The sequence below is a fragment of the Gymnogyps californianus genome, chromosome 6, assembly GCF_018139145.2.
Source record: "Gymnogyps californianus isolate 813 chromosome 6, ASM1813914v2, whole genome shotgun sequence".
In the NCBI taxonomy this organism is placed as follows: Eukaryota; Metazoa; Chordata; class Aves; order Accipitriformes; family Cathartidae; genus Gymnogyps; species Gymnogyps californianus.
In genome coordinates this window covers 3,640,638-3,660,713 of record NC_059476.1, presented here as the reverse complement: position 1 = coordinate 3,660,713, position 20,076 = coordinate 3,640,638, and the positions used below count along the sequence as shown (strand labels likewise).

At 41.8% G+C, this 20,076-nt stretch overlaps 1 protein-coding gene across 1 annotated transcript in view; it reads right to left on the bottom strand.

The window, feature by feature from the left end:
• Window positions 1-289: 289 nt before the first annotated feature.
• C6H10orf90 (chromosome 6 C10orf90 homolog) overlaps window positions 290-20,076 on the bottom strand; it is a 68,236-nt gene continuing 48,449 nt past the window's right edge. The window contains exons 4-9 of the mRNA XM_050899291.1: window positions 17,126-17,416; window positions 14,898-15,091; window positions 13,695-13,893; window positions 2,228-2,291; window positions 910-1,009; window positions 290-345 (exon numbers count right to left, since the gene is read on the bottom strand). Of these exons, the coding sequence (XP_050755248.1) occupies window positions 307-345; window positions 910-1,009; window positions 2,228-2,291; window positions 13,695-13,893; window positions 14,898-15,091; window positions 17,126-17,416 (887 nt within the window). The 3' untranslated portion in view covers window positions 290-306. The remainder of the gene's footprint in view (window positions 346-909; window positions 1,010-2,227; window positions 2,292-13,694; window positions 13,894-14,897; window positions 15,092-17,125; window positions 17,417-20,076) is intronic.

Sequence of the window (20,076 nt, the reverse complement as noted above, 5' to 3'; positions counted from 1 at the left end):
ATTAAGATAAATGATACCACTGTAATTCAGTATTTGCATTAAAAATTCTTAAAATTATTTCCTCTGGGTAAACTGACCAAAAGGTGATGCTCTGAAACAGCTGTGTTCCCTTTTAGACTGTTTTTGATTACTTGAAAGTTGCCTTGAAATTTCAATTGAAATATAAATGATCTTTCTTTATCTTTCAAAGAGCCAAAGATAAGAAAAATACCTCCAGGTAATTGAGATAACAGCAAATTTTATGGCTTATCTAGCAGTCAAAGGCATTCAAGATCCAATTAGGATGATGGGCAAGAGAATCCTTTGTCACTCTGTGTTTCTTTGAAGGAGCTGGTCCAGTAATTGCTGGGAAAAAAACGATGCAAAACAGCCTTAAGATACCGTTAAAACACATGAGGTGGCTCTCACTGTAGAAATCTTCAGTGATACTGTAGGTGAGATGGTATTAGCATTCTCAGACTTCAAATCTACTGGCTACATTGCTCAAAAAAAAAAGGCACTGAAAGCTTTTCCATCTTGGACAGGAAGGGTGTAATTAGATGGAGGTATAGAGTACGTAAACAAGGAAAAACTAGTAACTTGTGTGCAACGTGGAGCAGGATTATCTGGGAGTGCCTCAGATCTGCCCCGGATTAGCTGCGCTAATGCAGCTTTCTACCACAACTAACTAATTACTCATTTTTAAAAACCCCAAAGTCTAGGGTGCTTATTCCAACACAAGGTTCAGCTGTTAATTCAAGTTTAAAGCAGTGCCTAACCCCAAGGACAAGATTTAAAAAAACATCCTTTGCTCTCAGGGTTTGCACATGGTTAGCACAGGCTCCCCAGGCAGGTGCTGCCTCTACGGACCCCATTCACAGGTAAAGAAGGGTTACAAAACTATACTGGGCATTCAGAGGACATCCTTACCTTTTTAAAGATCTCAACACGCAGTCTGTTACTCTGGATGATGATCCGTTTCTGTTTTTCTTCTTGTTTCTTTTTGACTTCAGGTAAATTGTCATAAATCCTGGAATGGATTTAGAAAGTTAACTTCACATGTCATCCCTGGGACTCGCCAATAAATTGTCTTTCCTATAGAAAGTGTTTGCCTTCAATGCAATACTTGTCATTAATGGGCGTCTCCAAGTACTTGAATTAGATTTATGACACGGGAATTATAAACTATTAACAATAATGTTTTTATATAAAATCCGACTTGTTGAAAAACACTCCTAATTTTGAACTAAAAAGTAAAGAAAGAGATGGGATTGGGTTATCTCAATGCAGCAGCATAATTCTGGAGTAGCTTCTAATGAGCTCAGTGGAGTTGGTTTCAATTTGCAGCAATATAATTCAAAGCAGAATCTGGCCTGTACACTTTTTTATATTTATGTCACAAAATTAATACCAAGCAATAATTTTCAAGTATTTTTCTAAAATATAAGAAAACCATCATTATAAGACTGTAGACTGTTAACATTTTTTCACTGTCATTAGGAACTCTTTTTACTAAGGAGAACATAATCTGTCTGTTTTAAAAATAACATGAGTTGCCCTCAAAAAGGTGACTTCTGCTCTGATCTTTTTCCATTGAAATCGATGATAAAATTCCCAGGGGTTTGAAAAGAAAGTCGGACCTTCCTTCGCAGCAGTCCTGTTCTTTGCATGCATACAAAGCCTGTTTAGTTCTGATTTTTCCTCATCATATTTTGCAATACCGAGTTCTTGAAGCAGCCTGTTTTGGCTGGAGATTGTATTTTGGAGAAGAGAAATGCGACACATCTTGAGCACTCTTAAAAACAGGATGAATTCTGCATGGTAGCCATTTGCAGCTTTCCTTGCTGTAAACGATGGCATGAAGTGCAATGCAGTTAAAGATCAGGCACCACGATCCTAATAGTTTGCTGGAATTCCCATACTATCAGGGTGAAAAAAAACCCCAGAGTGACTGTACTGCTTACATTTTTGAATGTCCAACATGAGATACCTGTCAAGGACTTAGTTTTCACACCATGGCTACCCCATGCTGTCTGAAACTGCTAGAAAAGGGGTGCTCAAAGGGCAGGGCGGCCCCAAATCTATCAAACTGATACAGTGGAAGAAAACCATGAGCATTGCACAAAAGCTCATGGCAAGCAGCGTGACAGACCGACCCTCCAGAGGATGAAGATGACGTGGAAATACGCTGCCTTAGGTCTGAGGTGGCAGTGATTCACAGCGAACTCTGAACCGAGGCGATATGTACCTTTTAGATCTCATGTGCATCTCCTTCTCTGGAATGAATCTTTCCTTTGGTTTGAAGAGGTTATCTAGCAGAGGGAAAATAAAGTTAATACTGGAGGAATCTGCGTTTACTGAAATTTTATATGTCACGTTCCATGTAGTCATGATACGATTAAATTTTTGATGCCTTAAGGCCAGATCCACATCTCCATAGGTCAATGAAAAGACATTTAACAACTTCATCTGGAGCTGAATTCGTTCCCAAAGCTGCCCTACAGAAAGGGAAGGGTGGAGAAGACCCATAGCAACCAGCTTCATTGCAGAGTTCCTTTATTTTAAACGCACATCACTTTTTTCTTTGTCACATGCAGCTGTGTACAGCCTTTATTCAGATCAAGAACCAGCGAAGATTACTGCTGTATCAAGCGACCTATTTTCCCAACATGCTCATGCAGGCAATTGCACCCGCGCACGCTGGCCGCATCCTCAGCTGATGTGTGTTGGGAGCCTGGCCTGGTATGATCATTTCTGATTCAATTTACACCTGTTTTGCAGGGCTGGGAATAATTATGCCGAGCGTTAGGAGGAGGAAAATTGTATTACTCTCTCCTGATCAAATATGAAGATACCTGCGATAATTCCAATCAGCATTTCCCTGGATATGGGAAAATAATTACCGATCTTAACAGTTGGTGAGTCTCAGGAACAGGTAATTTTAACACCTTCCTTGCAAAAATGGTTTCTGAATGGGAAGGGATGGTGTTCGCACAAGGTGGGAAGCCAGTAAATACGTAATCAGAACTGATTCTTGATGAAGGAGACTGTGTCTAACCACGTTTATCAGGGAGAGGAGGGAGGACAGGACTGCTGCCTGCACAGCTACGTTATTTAGATTTACACCAGGACGATGAAAGAAAAAATGGGGAGACGGGGCAGGGTCCCCCCTCCGTACGGCAGGACACATCCAGAGGAGGGGAAGGAACAGCCCTGCGGTGCACGAGCTGCCGCCCCGATGCACACAGGTGATGTGGATAGTTGTACCTTGAGCTTCGCAGTTCAGGTGTATGAAAGAAACGGTTTTACGTTCTGGTCTCTGAACACAAGGACGACCAGAGCGTTGCCTACGCCCAGCCAGGTCCAGGCGGTTTCCCTGGGGCACTGAGGACAGGGGTATGATGCCCTGGGTAGTGACAGTAATCTGAACATCAAAGGTATTTGCCAGTATCTTTGCAGAATGTATGTATAAGATAAATATATGTGCAAACTTTTAAGCCCTTCCATTTTCCAAGGAAGTTTAGAAAACATAATATATATCACCGCAGGCACCACGTCAGCCTCTTTCTGCCGTCTCACTGAAGAGACAAAATACAATAATCAAGGCAGAGAAGTACATACAGAGAATAATTCGTTCCAGAACTGCCCAGTGCAGACGCTAGCCCTGAGCAGACCCAGCGACCACTGCCCAAAAAAAGCCCCCTTCCGCACCAGGTTTGCTTCCCCGCTGTTTAAGACACCAAATGTTTCGGGGATATTTATGGGAGATGTCTTAGCAACCAAACAGCCTCGAGCAGCTTACGGGGCTACACCTAGAGGCAAAGTTGTACTCAGATTACCGTGTTTCTCAGGAAAACGCTACATGTCCTTTAAGATCACTGTTGTATCTCGATGTAAAAATAAAAGGGAGCTTTGCAGCAGTTCCTATTCTGAACTGGTACAGTTTTCAAAACATAAACTGAGGAAGGAGGGGAGGCTGCGAAGCCTCCTCTGCCTGAGGACTAACTTTTCTCCACTCAGCAGTTGTCTACACTTAATCATGCTTATTAAATCTTCAGCACACACAAGCAACATGCTCAATTTGCTAGGAAAATATAATTTGCCTTTTATTTATTAGTGGTTTTATGTTCATTTACATGTTGATTAACTTAAAAGGAATAAACACTTGGATGCTATTGCTGTCCAAATAACCCTGAAACTTAAGGGAGCAGATTGCCTGTGACACGAACAGTCCTGGCGAAGGATTAGGGCCCAGGGTCATTGATTTTCTGGGACCAGTGTGGATCCCAGCACATTCCAGAACAGCCTCAGCATAGTCCCTTGCTGCTCCAGGCTGCACACCTCATTCTGACAGCTCAGGATCACAGGATGCATCCCTTCCCTCAAGGCATGTCCTCTAACCTGGAGAATGGCACGGGATCAGTCTGAAATCATAGAAAGCCATCACTACGGGTTCTCTGCAGCACTAAGAGAAAAATAGGAGGCAATTCATGCTGCTCAGCAAATTCAGGCATCTTTTTTGTCTGTGTGGTAATATGGTCCTCAGTACGAGATCCTTGATGTCACAACCAGTTCCTTGCGTGTTCCCCTGTCCTTGGGCACAGAAGAGCATCTGAGGGCACTGGAAATAACACCCCAACAGAAACCTGCACTACCTGCACCAAGCCCTCACACAGCAAGTCAAGACGGACCTCTCCCAAGATGTGACGCTATCAGAGAGCGTGACTGGCCAGCACAGAGCCTGGGTTTTATATGATTACCTGTGCGCTGTGAGCGACATCTGCTCAAATTTATGAATTTTTATTCCAGGAATTCTCAGACATAGGATTTCTGGAACAAAACTAATTGTTTTAGGGATCATTCCCCCCCCCCACCACCCCCTTTTTCCTAAATAAAAGCTGTTAATGACACATTAACATTTCCAGACCTCTGTGCATAGCCACCAGAACACGCAAGGGATGAAAAACTCAGCTGGGGACCTGCAGGCCTGCGACCTATCTTGTAAACAGCGTGACAAGCTAATCTGTATTTTTTCTGCGAGATGCTAAGACAGGCTGGCCTCTGTGTTCGAGTGCTGGGAAGCACCGCAGAGGCCGAGAGCTGTGCGGGTGCTGGAGCGTATTCCAGCTGGGTGCTGGAATAATCCTCTCCTGATGGCACAGGAATGGTCTTGAAGGGCATCAGACCCATCACTGCTTGCGATTCCGCCTGGAACTAGGTATGTGGTTGTGCGGGTGGCTTTGAAGGGAAGGATTAAAAAAAGACTCTGGGGAAAATCCTCCAAGAAAAAAATAAATCTACCTTTGTTATAAAAATACCCTTTGCGAAGCAGTTTGGAGGCAAAAGGTTAACACTTAGGGGTAAACGTTCATGTAGTGTCTCTCAGCTCACTCTCAGGTTACTATGTATAAGAAAAAAAATCACATGCAAGCATCAAGCAGAAATAAGGCTAATCCTTGATGGATTTTAGGATTAGAATTCAAATATTAACTGACAAATAAATAAAAATTGGTATAAATGAGAAAATAAAAATCATATGTGCATTTAAATATTTGTTAATATTCAATACCGAGAAGAAAGCGTATTTCAAAGTGGAAGAGCAGCACACATTCAGAGCTATAATAACCTGCCAAACACATCATGAAGACCTGAATTAACATTCTTTCCTACCAAGTGAAGATCAAAGTGGGGCATAAGGTGGACAATTCCCCAGGTTGATAGTCTTCTAAATTGCATTTTATCAAAGTTTCCTTATCAAATTTCATAGCCTTGTATTACCTTTGGAGAAAACTATTCTGAAGGATAGGAAAGAAAGGATTTCAAAGCAGACATTAAGCATTTCCAGTGATGCACCGCAGTTAAAAAAAGCTATAGACAGATAGGCATGAAACACTTCATTGGTGTTTTATTCAAACCTTGTGAAACTACTGAGCTGCTGGTATTTACAGCAACGCTGTGTGCAACAGTGGTCTGACATCTCCACAGTGGGAGAAAGAAGCCACTTCAGCAAGTTGTAAATGAAGGTAAATGGGTCATCACTGTACTATATTTTAACTAATGCTAAACTGCACCTCAGGCAGGATGAGTAACTTTCCTGCTTGTTAAGTTAGTAAATGTTTAGAGAGAGAACAGATAAAATGATTGTGTTGGAACCATCCCCTGACTTCCTATTTACCACTAAATCACTGAAACACTTAAAAAAGAAAGAGTGGCAAAATTTATCAAAGGCTAAACTCTGCCCATCGGAATATACATACATTTTCTCCTAACATGAATGCAAATTCTGAAAGCTTGTTAGGAGCTAAAATGTGCCTTTGAGGATGTGTTGCCTGTCCCTGAAACGCACAGCACTGATAGTGGTGGTTCTTTAAGTAAACTGCTTTTTTACTGAACGGAAAAAATAATTCACCAAAAGCCCATTCACCCAGAGAAGTCCTAAGATATAGAAGATTTTTTTAAACACCGCTTTTTTAAATCAACTGTCCCCTAAAAAATAAATTAGCCTTGAATCTAAGATAAATGTCAAGGTGGCATTCAGCTTAGCATGCCCATATCACTTGACCGGGAATTCATCCAGAGAATATTAACTAGTGCCTACACCCAGGGGTGCTGCCCAAACTTTTGCATGTTGTATGTCAATGACTTCATGCAATGAATTACTTCAGCTGCAGTCAACAGATGAGGTTTTGGTATTATTTATAAAAAATGCAATAACCATTAGTTAAAGGTTTGATGGTAAGAATGCCTGGACTTTCTGCTCATCTCAAAGAAATGCTGAAGCTCAAAAGTGGTCCTTCACCCAAGAGGACCCACAGGAAGGTGGTTCATGGGCTTTCCAGCTGTTCAGGTCTGTCCTACATTGTGGCTATTGAGACTTCTGATCCTCCTTAATATTTCAGTCTTAACAATGGAAAACATCACTAGTATCTCTAAAAAAGCTGTAAAGTTTACAGGTTTATGAAAATATTTTCATACTAAGTTAATTTTGGGCATGATGCAGGAGATTTCAGTCCCCTCTGTCCAAATGATACTTGAACATTCATGGATTTCATCCAGAAAAAAATTTAATTAGCATCTCACCTGGCCTTCCTAAATCATTCTTGTTTGATTAAAGCATGTAGTCTTGAAAAGCATAAAATTTCTTTCAAAAAATAGCAATTAATGAAGAAGGTATGACAGATCTTGGTAAATTCATCAAAAGATTAATTTAATCTGTGGTAAAATTTGCACCAGCTTCTTAATCCTGACTTCTTTAGTTTCAATTTCTAATCATGGGTGAAATCAGACCTTTTACTCCTAGATTAAAAAGTCCATCATCAAAAATTCAGCTTTCTATTTGGCTACTTTAAGACTCCACTGAAATTATCCCCCAGCAAATTGACTGAACTTCGTGAGTCACCCGTTATAAGGCATATTGTTTCAACGCTGTCATCATCCCCGCAGAAAACTCTTCGTATTTGAAGATTTTCCAATTTATTGCCATCTTCCTTGCACAGAGGCTGGCTATCTCCTCCCTTTGCAAGGATGAGGGCACGGAGGGGACATGCTGGTCACCCCATTCACTCCATCACCTCCTCCCCTGTCGTCACACTGAGTCCAAGCTTCGGCTCCTGAGGGACCGTGTCACCCACTGCCAGTGACCTGCAGTGTGCTGCCGTGTTTAGCTGACTCATAGGCACTGCTCTAATCAATGTGATGAATAATAATACCATAAAAATAGGTCATTCCTCTTCCTAATTCAATTACCTGACTGCAGCTTAGCCTTTATTCAGAGCTGTCAGCTTTAACCAAGAGGCCAGGTGCCAACAGGACCAGTGGCACTACTGCTAGCTATGAGTTTTGACGGCGAAAAGGAACCCGAGAAATGGCACAACTAAAGTCACACATGAACAGAGATGGGCTGGTGGCTACAAACATCTCATCAGCCACCAATGGCATCTGAAGAGCACGAGGACGCACGTTAGTGGCTGCAGGATTTGCTGGCTGCACACTTATTGCAAATGCTCTGATTGCCATCTTCTCCTCTCTCTACTGTCCAAATAAAAACTGCCCTGGCGTAGAGCTTCTCAAGAAACCAACCCTTTGAAAACACAAACAAACAAACAAACAAACAGCAATCCTTGCCCTCCAGGCTTTTGCAGTTACAATAAAGCGTTGTGGAAAGGTTTAGAAGCACAACTGAGGAGGTATAAACTTGTTTCCAAAATATTACTAAAGATAGAGGATTTGGATACAAATCCAGAGAAACACAGCAGGCACCGCAGTAGGGGTTGAATGGTAACATTCAACTTATATTGCCATTTCCAATGAACCATCGCCCTCTCAAAGGAAAGGAAAATGGAAGGTATGAAAAAACCATATGTGCCTGAGAAATTTTTTGAAACCTCTGAAAGTGCTTGTGTACACTAAGATCACAAGGCTGTTCATTATGCAGATTTAAAGGCCTATAAACAGCTGGTAGTCCTGTCACTGAAGTAATTACATTACGGTTTTTGAGATTTAAATCCAGTTATTTGAACATTGTTTCTATTCACTTCGTCACAGTGGGATCTCTAATTTGTTCGACATAGTCAACAGCAGAGTAGTCTATCTTGGACTAATTAGCACTCTTGAAATTTAGCAGTACACATTACACAGCACAAAGGCTAGCGTGAGAGTTGCAGGTTCTCTGCCTTCAAAGTGCTCTTGTGACGGTAAAATCTTCTGCAGGATAAACATTTTCATTTTTCTAAGATTACTTTCAGCATTTTGTAAAATCCTGCTCGTGAATTACAATTAAAAATGGTAAACAACTTGGGTATTTTGAGGATGAGAAGGTAAATGGAAACTGCACAGATGTTGGTATTTATATGGAAATGATGTTGAATGGCAATTATTTCTTTCTCCTACAAGAAACTAAAGTTGTAACAACACTGTCAAAACATTGGGAAACCGTGCTAGCTAATAATTTCATATTATCAATAAAGACACTTTAGTCTGATAGAATAATCTCGAGTGGAGAAAAATCTCTGAAGGTCATTGCTCTTTTTTCTGGGTGAAAATTATTTCTTTGAAATAAAAGCTGCAAGTCCAGAGTGAAGCGCATGTAACAAGCTTATTTCAGAGAGGGATAATTGCAGCAAATTTGTCAAGTGCAGAGAGAAACATCTTGGGCTTCAGTTTAACCCCTATTTACACCTGCATAAAAGCAGGCTGCCACCCAAGGGGCAGTCCCCCCTCTCCCCCTCCTGTGCCACCTTCCCATGTGGGCACGGATGTGCACGTGGGGAACTGGGCCAGGGAATGTCCTCTGGTGGTGGAAAACTAATCGGATAACTAATGTTATTGCCAGTGCTTGCAGCAAGTATGCTGCAGCGACCTGCTCTGTGAGCTCCTTGGGGTTGCAGAGAGATACTCGACTCCCACCGAGCCACAAACGCGCTTGTAATCCATCCTTGGGGTCACTGCGTCGGGGTCAGTGGAAGTTAAACTCATCAGCCAACCTGCTCTTACAAAAAAGACCATTGGAAAATGTATGAGGGTGCGCTGGCAACGAGCCCTATGAACCTCAGAGCCATAAAGACCTCCACCTCCACAAATCCCAAAGACATCAGGAGAGAGAAAAAACGAGAAAGGAGGAAACTATCAGACTGAAAAAAGCAACCACAAGATCACACCCTGAAGCCTAGAGGTGCCGTCAACACAATGCTGTATACTTAAGCAAGTTTCCAGGTCATCATTTTACCCTCCTGGGTTCTTAATTTCAGACGTTGTTTCAATGTGCGTTGCTGTGAACCAGCAGCCGGCTTCCCGAGACCAAGAAACCTGCAGACGGGCTGCATTTGGCAGAGAGTCTTTAAGACTAGCAGGGAGAACAGGAGAACCAGTAGTACTAGTACCAAATAAAATACCAATGGCTATGGGGACACGGCAAAGCAACTGGCCTGTGTGCACAGAAGTGTTTGGTGCCCAGTTCCCTTGACTTCTAATGACGGCTGAGGTCTAATATCTGTTTTGGTCTTTATAAGTGACTGCAACAGACACAGGCTTAGAGATGACCACAGGAATGTACATGGGCAGTTCTGTGCCCTCTGCTGCTGCCCAGTGCACCCCGGGCAGTTGGATCGTACCCTGGAAATCAATGGTTGTGATAACACAACACCGAGCCTCAGCCGCCAGCCCCTGTCCCCAGCTTTGGTGTCACACTCAGCTGCTCCTGGACCACAACCGACTCACAACCAGGTACAGCCAGAGATGGAAGTGGCATTCAGGACTTTCTGTGTTTGGAGCTACAGACACAGCTTAGGATATTTTCCCTTTTCTGGGCACTTTGTGCCCTGCATAAATCCCAGGCTCTCTACCACTTGAAAAGCTGGCTTTGAAATACATAGTCAGGGATGAACCCTGTCATGTTTCCTTTGCTCAGCCAGCTTTGGCTGGCAGGCAGCTTTTGGTGTCATCTGTGCATGGGTGTGGGGTACACGAGCAGCCTGGGAGCTCTCTTTGGGAAGGGTATGGTCTCATTACACCCATAAAAATGAGAGGCTGGTGCCAAGGGAGGCGGTGCAGCTCTCCTCCCTCACCATCTCCCACCCTCCCTCTCACCTCCCCTGCGCCAGCTCAGCCGATCACAATGCTGTTTGATGAGCTGGATCAGTCATTGGATCTGGTAAAAACTCAAAGAGGGAATCCTAATTTTAAAAAAAAATAAGTTAAAAAGCAGCTCCTGCTAGATCCAACTGAAATATGGAGGCACGGATGGGGCACGCACAGCGATAGAGCAGGCGGTGACACTGCTGCTTGTGCCCAGAGCCTGCCTTGCACCAGGTTATAATGTGAAATGTCATCCTTAAATCACTGGGATTTTGATGTCCACTTCCCATCTCAGTAAATGAAACTGTGCTTGCATCCCTACCTGGACTACAGCTGAGTTTTCCTTTCGTTTTCTAAAACATGACACAAAGTCCGTCGTTGCTTTAAAAGCACATTTTACATGCTAAAATGGCTTTTCCAGGGAATACAGAATAATGATGACAACAAATGATAACTTCTCTTCCTTCCAGCTTTGGGGGCAGGAAGAAGGGAAGGAGAAGGCTGTGACCCCGGTGGCATCAGCAGAGACATCAGAAGGATACAGGCAGCCAGTGCCCTTGGTGAGCACGAGAGGAAGCTCTTGTCTCCTCTGCAAGAGGGGTTGCAATTAGTAAAGCTTGGGAGCATCTGTCGGAAACAAAGATCCCCCACTCTGGGCCTCATTAATGATACCAATCCTTCTGCACAATAGCATCCACCAGGAGAAGTCCTGAAATACCAATTGTCAGGACTCGGAGCAAATTAAATATACTCAGTGCACTCCTACACAGCCCTCTGAACTGCAGCATACACAGTTGTGCTTTATCAGGAATCTAGGATTTCCAATATTAATTACAGTTATGCTTAAATAACAGACATGTGACACTTCTGTCATTATAAAAATATTAAGGTCTCACAGACAGAAAATTACATGTGGCTACATGAAGGCAGATGAGTTACGGCAACTAAAGATTCTTTTTAGACAAATTTATCTTTAATGACCAACCACTAAAAGAGGGAAATAGTAATTCACCTGAATAATAAATGAATATATTTCAGTATTATGCTTTTATTACTCATTAAACAAGCTGTCCTGGTTTCAGCTGGGATAGAGTTATTTTTCTTCCTAGTAGCTGGTATAGTGCTGTGTTTTGGATTTAGTAGGAAAATAATGTTGATAACACACTGATGTTTTCAGTTGTAGCTAAGTAGTGTTTATACTAAGTCAAGGATTTTTCAGCTTCTCATGCCCAGCCAGCAAGAAGGCTGGAGGGGCACAAGAAGCTGGGAGGGGACACAGCCAGGGGAGCTGACCCAAACTGGCCAAAGAGCTATTCCATACCATATGACATCATGCCCAGTATATAAACTGGGGGAGTTGGCTGGGAGGGTGGATCGCTGCTCGGGAACTAACTGGGCATCGGTCAGCGAGTGGTGAGCAATTGCATTGTGCATCATTTGTTTTGTATATTCTAATTCTTTTATTATTATTATTATTATTATTATTATTATTATTATTTTCTTCCTTTCTGTCCTATTAAGCTGTCTTTATCTCAACCCACGAGTTTTACTTTTTTTTCAATTCTCTCTCATCCCACTGGGTGGGAGGAGTGAGGGACGGCTGTGTGGTGCTTCGTTGCCGGCTGGGGTTAAACCACGACACAAGCATAAAGATTACTCCTTAATTATAATTTAAGGAGAAATAGGTTTAACCTTTCATTTTTTTGTTTCGTAAAGTATTTGCAGAGTGGTTTGGGGGACTTTCGAAGATGACCAGACAAAGGGGGAGATATTTGCCACTTCTTCTAAGATATATGACAAACTCCTGGCCTGTGCCGCTGCCTGCTGGGAGGGCTTGCTGGTGCTGGCGCAGAGCCCCCAACACCGCAGGGCACCGTGGCCCCGAGGGATCTGAACCCCAGTAAATTAACTTGGATAACTGCAGTGGTGAATTAATTTTATCGACTCTTTAAAATATAATTCATGTTTTGTGCTTTGTTTAGTTATGCTTATTGAGCTCTAACTATAAAAACCTATTACGTATCTGATGTAAGGTAGACTCTGTCGTACCACAACAAACGGTACGAATGCAGCGATAGAAATTGGGACTCTCCAATGCAAAGCATGCCAAGAGCCCCGAGACGGGGGTTGCGCCCAGCTTTCCTGCACCCAGTCTTATTCGCCAGGGAGCAAAAAACATATATGTGTTTCCCAGTGTTGAGGACATCAAAGATTTTCTTTCCTGCTTCCTCCAGGTGACCCATCTAGTTGTTTAATGTCTTCAATTGATTTACTTTTCAGTAGAATAATGTGGCTTCAAACAGCCACAGATTTAAAATCAAAATGTAAAGAGGAATGCCAATCAGTCAAATAAATCTTTTTATTTAGTCAGCTGATTTAAGTGACAGCCAGATGGCAATTAAAAAAGAAAAAAAGAAAAGAAAAACAAAAGTAATTTGTTTAACATCTTGTGCCTAGATAATACTTACAGAGGTGCTATTGGGAGGGAGCTGCAAGGGAGCTTCTCAGAAAGAACCATTTTACTCACTGGATATTGAGTGTCTTTACCATTAGGGTAATAAAACAACCTAATCAACTTGAATTAGGAAATCACAGAGTTTAGATGCATTGATTTAGCAGCCTTGCATACAGCTGCTGGGCAGACAAGCGTTCTTTCACAGCTAGCTCACTGTGAGGGCTTCATGAGTCAAGTGGCAAGTCCACACCTGAAGCTGCTGAGAAGACCGGGTTGGGACTCCAACTCCCAGATCCCACCTCTCCCCCTGCCTGCCACTTCTCTCCCCAAACTGGTCTTTCTGTGAGCCATCAGAGGTATGAAATGCCATTTATTGCTATCACCTCTACAACTAGCAGCAACTTGCGTCATGCTGAAGAACACGACTGCACGTGACAATGACAAAAAGTCCCCAAGGAAGTCTCCTTCCGCTGCCACAGACCACAGAAAACACCTCATCCCCACTAACCCATCTCTGTGCTTCAGAGACTTTCTGCTTTGAGCATTAGGACAGATTCTGGAGCGCTGGTGGGGTGAAACAGGAGCAGCGGGTCTCGTGTTTTTTCACAAAGTTAGTATGGAAATACTGTACACGTGGCAAGATTTCAAAGACAGCTACAGACCTGTTGCTGGTCACAATTCAACTTACCACTGAGAGGGTGAGGAATGGTGTATTGCTTTTTTTTGCTTGAAGTGGATGTCGAGGAAAGCTTGCAAACAAGTGCTCTTTGGTTGCTTGCAGGAGCATCGCTCCGCTGGGCTTTCCTCAGCTGGACCATATGTTCAAGTCTCTTCAGCCTTTCTTGTGAACGAGAGATGAACTGAGGCTTATGGATTTCTAGTGCTTCCTAAATGAAACAGAGAAACCGCTTCATTTTAAAAGAATTAAAAGGAAGAAAATAACATTATATGCATCTAACTGGGTTCAGTAAGAGATTATCAATGAAAATGATTGCTTGTCTGTACGAAAGTTAGCAAACTGCCTTCCTATCTGTCTTTACTTCCTTTTACTGTTAGAAAGCTGCTTTGGTATGAAATTTCCAGATCAGACAAAGGAGAATTTCTGAAAAAAACCCAACTTTCAGAAAACATATCCAAAAGGTTTTGAATTACGTATTTTTATAAGTTATCCAAATTCAAGTTCTTGATGTTTTGCCTATTTCCTTGTCTCACCCCATCGCTGAAGCAGCTTGTCACTGACAGTTCACAAACTTTCCTGTTTATTTAGATTGTCATGCAGATCTATTCATAGATGATCCAGAAAGAAAACGCTTCCCAGTCAAAGGCTGCTTCAACGTTTAGGAATGTCTTAGCACAGAAGACAGGAGCAGAGATTGGTCTGCAACACATGCCGGAGGAGAAGGCAGGAAAGCACGTCTGCTGGGGGGGCTTGGTATCAACCTGGGGTCATGTCGCGCCTACGGCTGCCGCTGGTGGTACTGGATGTTGTGCACATTTGGGAAATTGGCAGTTTCGAGGTACAATTTCAAAAGTGTCTTTGGGAAATTTGTAAATCCCCCAAACTTTACCATGTTCCTCTACAGGAGCGGCAGGTGGGGCTTAGAATGGGGAGCTTTTACAACCAGACAGCCAAGCAAGTCTTGGCAGCTTATGCAAGCTACCAAAACTTCACTGGAAAGGAGAAAAATCAAGGAAATGCGAACTTCTGCTCTCCGCCAATTCCCAGGAAGCAAACGCCATCCATGAAGAAAAAAAGAAAAAAAAAAAAAAGAAAATAAAAGAAAGAAAAAAAAAAGAAAAAAGAAAGAAAAAAAAGAAAAAAGAAAAAAGTAATAATAAAAAGATCAATCCCTGTATTAACAACAACAATAACAACAAATGGATATTTTACCCGCAGCGTCCGCGGGGCTGGTGGAGTTTTCTCAGGCTGGGAGCTGGTTTCTGGCCGGGTGAGCGCGTCGTTTTTCTCACGAGTAACATCTGGCGAGCGAGCCGCGGATAGAGTTACCCTGCTGGCTCGCTCCCGCTCGTCCTCCTCCTTGCGCTCCTTTATTTTGTCACTTGAACCACAGAATTCATAATCACCTTTGAGAGATTTAAAAGTTCATTAACAGTGCATGGTTAATTTTTTATTGGGTTCTCCACCTCATTAGACGTAGAGGGCAATTTCTGAAATAAGAATGCCAAGGTATTATTAATAGGCCTCATTAAGCAGAATAGATCAAATCTCATCATAGGTGCTACTCACTGCCCTGTGACACCCAGAGTATCTTTCACATTAAGCCAGCCATCGCATCGAAGCATAATTAAACCGCTCGGATGCTTAGCTCCGTTTGCTGGTATTCGCTTCCCAAAAGCAAGACGCTTCTGTAACACAATTGCATCATGGAAAGCAAAGGATATCTTGCTGCGACTTGCAGTTTGAGTTCATTTCAATTTATTGCATGTATTGTAGAAAATAACATATTGTTATGGACCTTAATCACATATCATTTCTCTTTGACCATACTGAGAATTTCATAAACACTACTCTTGTTTTTTATTTTGCTGATAATACGGTTTGCTTTCTATCATTTCTATATATTCATTAGCCAGTGGAAAGACTCCATGAAAAAAATAATAAACAAAAGGTTAACGTGCATTATAGCATATTATTATGAAAGCTGTCAATTCACACGGAGAAAAAAAGAATATTTTCTACACTTATAATTATGCTTTAATGCTCTACGACTGATACTCCCTGCGCAAATTAGGACCAAAAGAGGCTATGTGCTCAAAAATCAGAGTTGAAGATTCTCATTTAGAGGACAGAATTAATCCAAAATAACAAAGGAACTTCAGAAGAGCTCCATATGAACTATTTTGAAAAGTCACACTGGAGTACTTCTTCCTTGCCAAATAATTTGATTTCTAGAACTAAATATCTGGGAATAAAGCCCATTACTGTTTTATTTCAATTTTTGGTTACAATAAACTTAAAATATTTTCCTCTTTATGACATATTGTACATATTATATTGTACTTAAAAAAATATTAAAATGATCTGTGTTGGGTACATTTGCCTTATAAAAGCCTGAACTGTATTTCCTCCAAAATACTGTTCTTGTTAACATTTTGGAAAAAAACTTGAAACTTGTGAACATGAAATTAAACTCCTCGATAAGCCAGGTTTACAGACGTGTCGATTAACTTTATCTTTGATAGATCTCAGTGGATGCTTCACTTTTGTAAAACGAAGTCACTTCCAGTTAGTGAAATGGCATGATTTAACTTCAGGCACTGAAAGCAGAATGTAGGCTTCTCTCACCTACGTGGGTGCTGTATTCTGTAGCTTTATAGTTAATAACGAAAAAGTTTTTCTACCTGCCTACAAAAAATCTGGAAGAAAAAAACGCTGTAAGAAAAAAGGCTATATGACCATTATAGCATTTTTAAGGTATTCTTGGAGTAAATTTCTCACAAACCTATTGATACTAAAGCCAAATTAATCTATAGTATATCTCAGTTGTCTTCTGCAAAAATACCTTATGCATGAATACAGCTGCTTGTGTCATCTCCATTTTAGCTACGTGAATAAATGTTGGAAGTAAGACATCCCAACCAGTGCTGAGCTAGAAGAATTACGTTTTACATGCTGAAACCTTGTTGATAATCAATTGTTAAACCTTGTCTTTTTTTTTCTTCATCATAATCTCTCCAAACGAGGTATTTCATGCTGTGCCTGTGCACCACACAGATCAGGCTGTTGTGTCAAAAAAAAAAGACTGCAGAAGTGAAAGAAAGGTATCAGAACAAGGTTGTAAAAATAACCTCACCTCCGGTGTTTCTTGGTTGGACTGGGAATGCTTGACTCTGCAATTTTAATGTTTTTTCAAGATTTTCTTGAATCTACTTACAAAGTAAGCCTATCTTTCTCATTTTAACCTTGTTTTCTATTAACCATAGCAATGTATACAGTCAGATTAGTTGATTGATCTCTCACCAGATGACTCATACTCAGCACTTAAAGCTGGACAAAAATGGACTGACTTTCCATTATTTCACTTTTTTCTTTGAGACTGATCTCATCTTATTATTGAAACCATATTCCTAACAACCACAGTAGGATTTGTACCTTACTTTTTAGGAGCTGGTTTTGCCTGCGAACGTTTTCTTCCGAGAGGATTCTTGAGGAAGCTTTTATATTGCACATACTATTGGAGACAGACATTTTTGGTTTCAGGACGCCCTGTGCTTGGATCTCTTTGGATTTGGAGGTGCCTTTGGAGGGATCTCTCTTTCTCGATGAGCCATCAGTAGCAGCAGCGATTGCCTTTCTGGGTGCTGTATCTGGAAGAGAGCCAGAAGCTGTTGCACTGCTCCTGCCCGTGGTGCACTCCTGCTTCTTGCTTCCCGACAGCATTTGTGTTCCTGCGAAAAACAGAAAAAACAACCCCAAATTCTATAACGTGGGAACATTTTTCTTCTCAGCCCTCTAGTCCTCATAATTTTTATTCCCTGCAAAACCGCTTTCAGTCGTATATTTTAAAAGTTGTAACTGATACAAATTTTATCATGACTGCCGTGCAGCTGTACTGCAACAAAATGTTACCGATAGAAATAATCACAGAGGATACTCTTCATAAAAATAAACTGCCATTCTAAATAGTATATATACGCTCCAATGGGCAGCGTGGAAGGATTCAAGATACCTCTGACAAAAAGGTATGCTGTGTGTCTTTGTCTTGTCTCTTATTCGCTTGAGAGGAACATTTTAGATTGGTTCAACCTGGTCAAAATTATAGTTATGGATCCAATGGTGGCTCTGATGAAAACTGAGGTCCAAGAGGTTTCAGGATCAGGGTTTTAACCTCTCTGTAGTGGAGCGGCTGCCTCAGAAACACCTCCCGTCTCCAACATTTCTAGTGCCCTGTTCTACCTCTGTGCAAAGCCGCAGCAGGAACGAGCAGCAAAAAGGTCTGATCTGTGCAAGATACGCTTTCCCCTGAAGTTGTTTTGATGAGAAGGATGTTGCACAGCAGCTACAACTGCAGGACCCTGCCGTGTCAAAAGCGACAGAGCTAGCTGGGTAAGCTCTGTGCTCTGCGGACCTTGAAAGATGATTCAAGCTGACCACCACTACTGCCAGCAAAACCCGAGAAAACTGAGAGCGTGGGCGAATAAGCACACAGAAGTGTCCATTTTCCAACGTGCATTTTAAGCAGAGTTTTGAAGGGAGAAGAGGTAGAACAGTAAAAAAAAAAAATCAGGAAATGAAATCCAAAGAATTAGGGACAGCACGGAAAGGGCATCAGGATCAGCAAGGAGGGGAGAAAGAAGGAGCAGACGGGAACTATTTTATGTCCCTATAAACCACTCGGCAGTGGTCCCTGGTAGGCAGGCACCCACACGGCCATGCACACAGCATGACTCTGCTCTTCCTTTTTAATCACATGCATAAATTGCCTATTGGCAGTCCTGGTCACAGGCTGACCTGAGACCTAAAGATTTATGTAGATGGAAATGATCAATAGCTATTAAAATACTCTGAAAGAAGGCAACCGAGAGATTTGGGAGGTACAAGGCAAAAAAACCCAACTGGTTTCAGACCTAACCATAATCCCAAATGACCCAGGCAGGGATTGTCCCATTCTATATTGTGGACATAAGACGTTTAATAAATGACTGGTGTTTCATGACAAACACTTTTTTAAAAGCAGCCACGTAATTCTTTTCTCTGCTGACTCATTCTCAGCAGCTGCCCCTCTCTAAACACTTCGTTCCAATGCCTTGGTTGAGGAAAGAGGGAAAATTAGAAGTGGTTTTCTCCATTGATCCAACCCATGAAAAAGGATGAGATGGCACATCATGTTAGACACTTCCTTATCTCGTAGTCATTAAGTAAAATTAGATCCTGCAGCGCGGTGTGGGAATTTTTCAATTCACTTCCCCAATCCTTAATCCACTCACAATAGATGAGAAATATTCTTTGCCACAAAATTATGGTCTCCTACACATTTTAGTGATCTGAATGGCTTCTATTTCTTTTTGGTCATCCTGTATTTCTGGGGGAATCGGAGGCATTAAGGTACAGCGTCTAGTGTTTTCCCTTACTATGCAGATCAGAAAGCTTTTAACATCTTATGTTTCTTTCTGTAAACTGGACTGACCATACAGGCAGAAGGAGTCAGCTTCTCAGGGGATCCTTTAGTGAGGGATCCCTGAAGACCAGCATAGACAGAAAAATGACCTTTTTTCTAATTAACGTCATTGAGATAAACCCCGTCCTAAGCAATTTCACAGCCATACAGAAAATCTGGTCAAAGCAAGGAAGTGCACACAGAGCTCCCAAATTCTTGGCTAGCATCCAAGCTCTCCCTCTTCTCTCTAGTATAAATTATTTTTCTCCTTGCTTTTCACACATTGCAAATATTTGCCTTATCTTTTGTCAAAACTTAGCTCTCTTCTCAGATGAAATTAGTTTTGATGCAAATATTCTCCATAAACTGGATAGAATCAATTCTGTACATCCACTCAGTTGGAGCTCATGCATATACAGGGATCCGTTTCTTCATTCCCTGACTGATCCCATATCTGCAGTTACACACTGTGTTTCTACGAATGTTTTATGACATATAGAGGGAAAAAACATTGGGACAGATTAACGGGGTCACGGGCATCAAAGAGTGTTTGTGGGAGGAGGTAGAAACAGGCAGCACGGTAGGAGAAGATGAAGAAAGCAGCAGGTAGCATTAAGTAACTGCAGAGCGGCAGAGAAGGAAGTCTTTTCACAAAGGCGGCCAAGATACTAGAAGGACAGAGGGAAAAAAAGAGGGGAGCTAAGCCACAGAAAGAGCTTGAATGGAAAACAGATTATCTCTTTAAATCATCTTTTAAATTAAAATAGTTTACTGGCCAGCAGAAAGCAGAAAGGAGAAGAAAAGAAAGTGGAAAGGAGAAAAGAGTTTCTGCTCCTCCAAGGCGGCATCACAGTAGGAGATAATTTGCCTTCAGATCAAGAAACGGTCTGTGCAATGAATGTGTGTGTTGTGAAGCCAAACCGCTTCTTCACTGAGATCGTCAGACCGCTC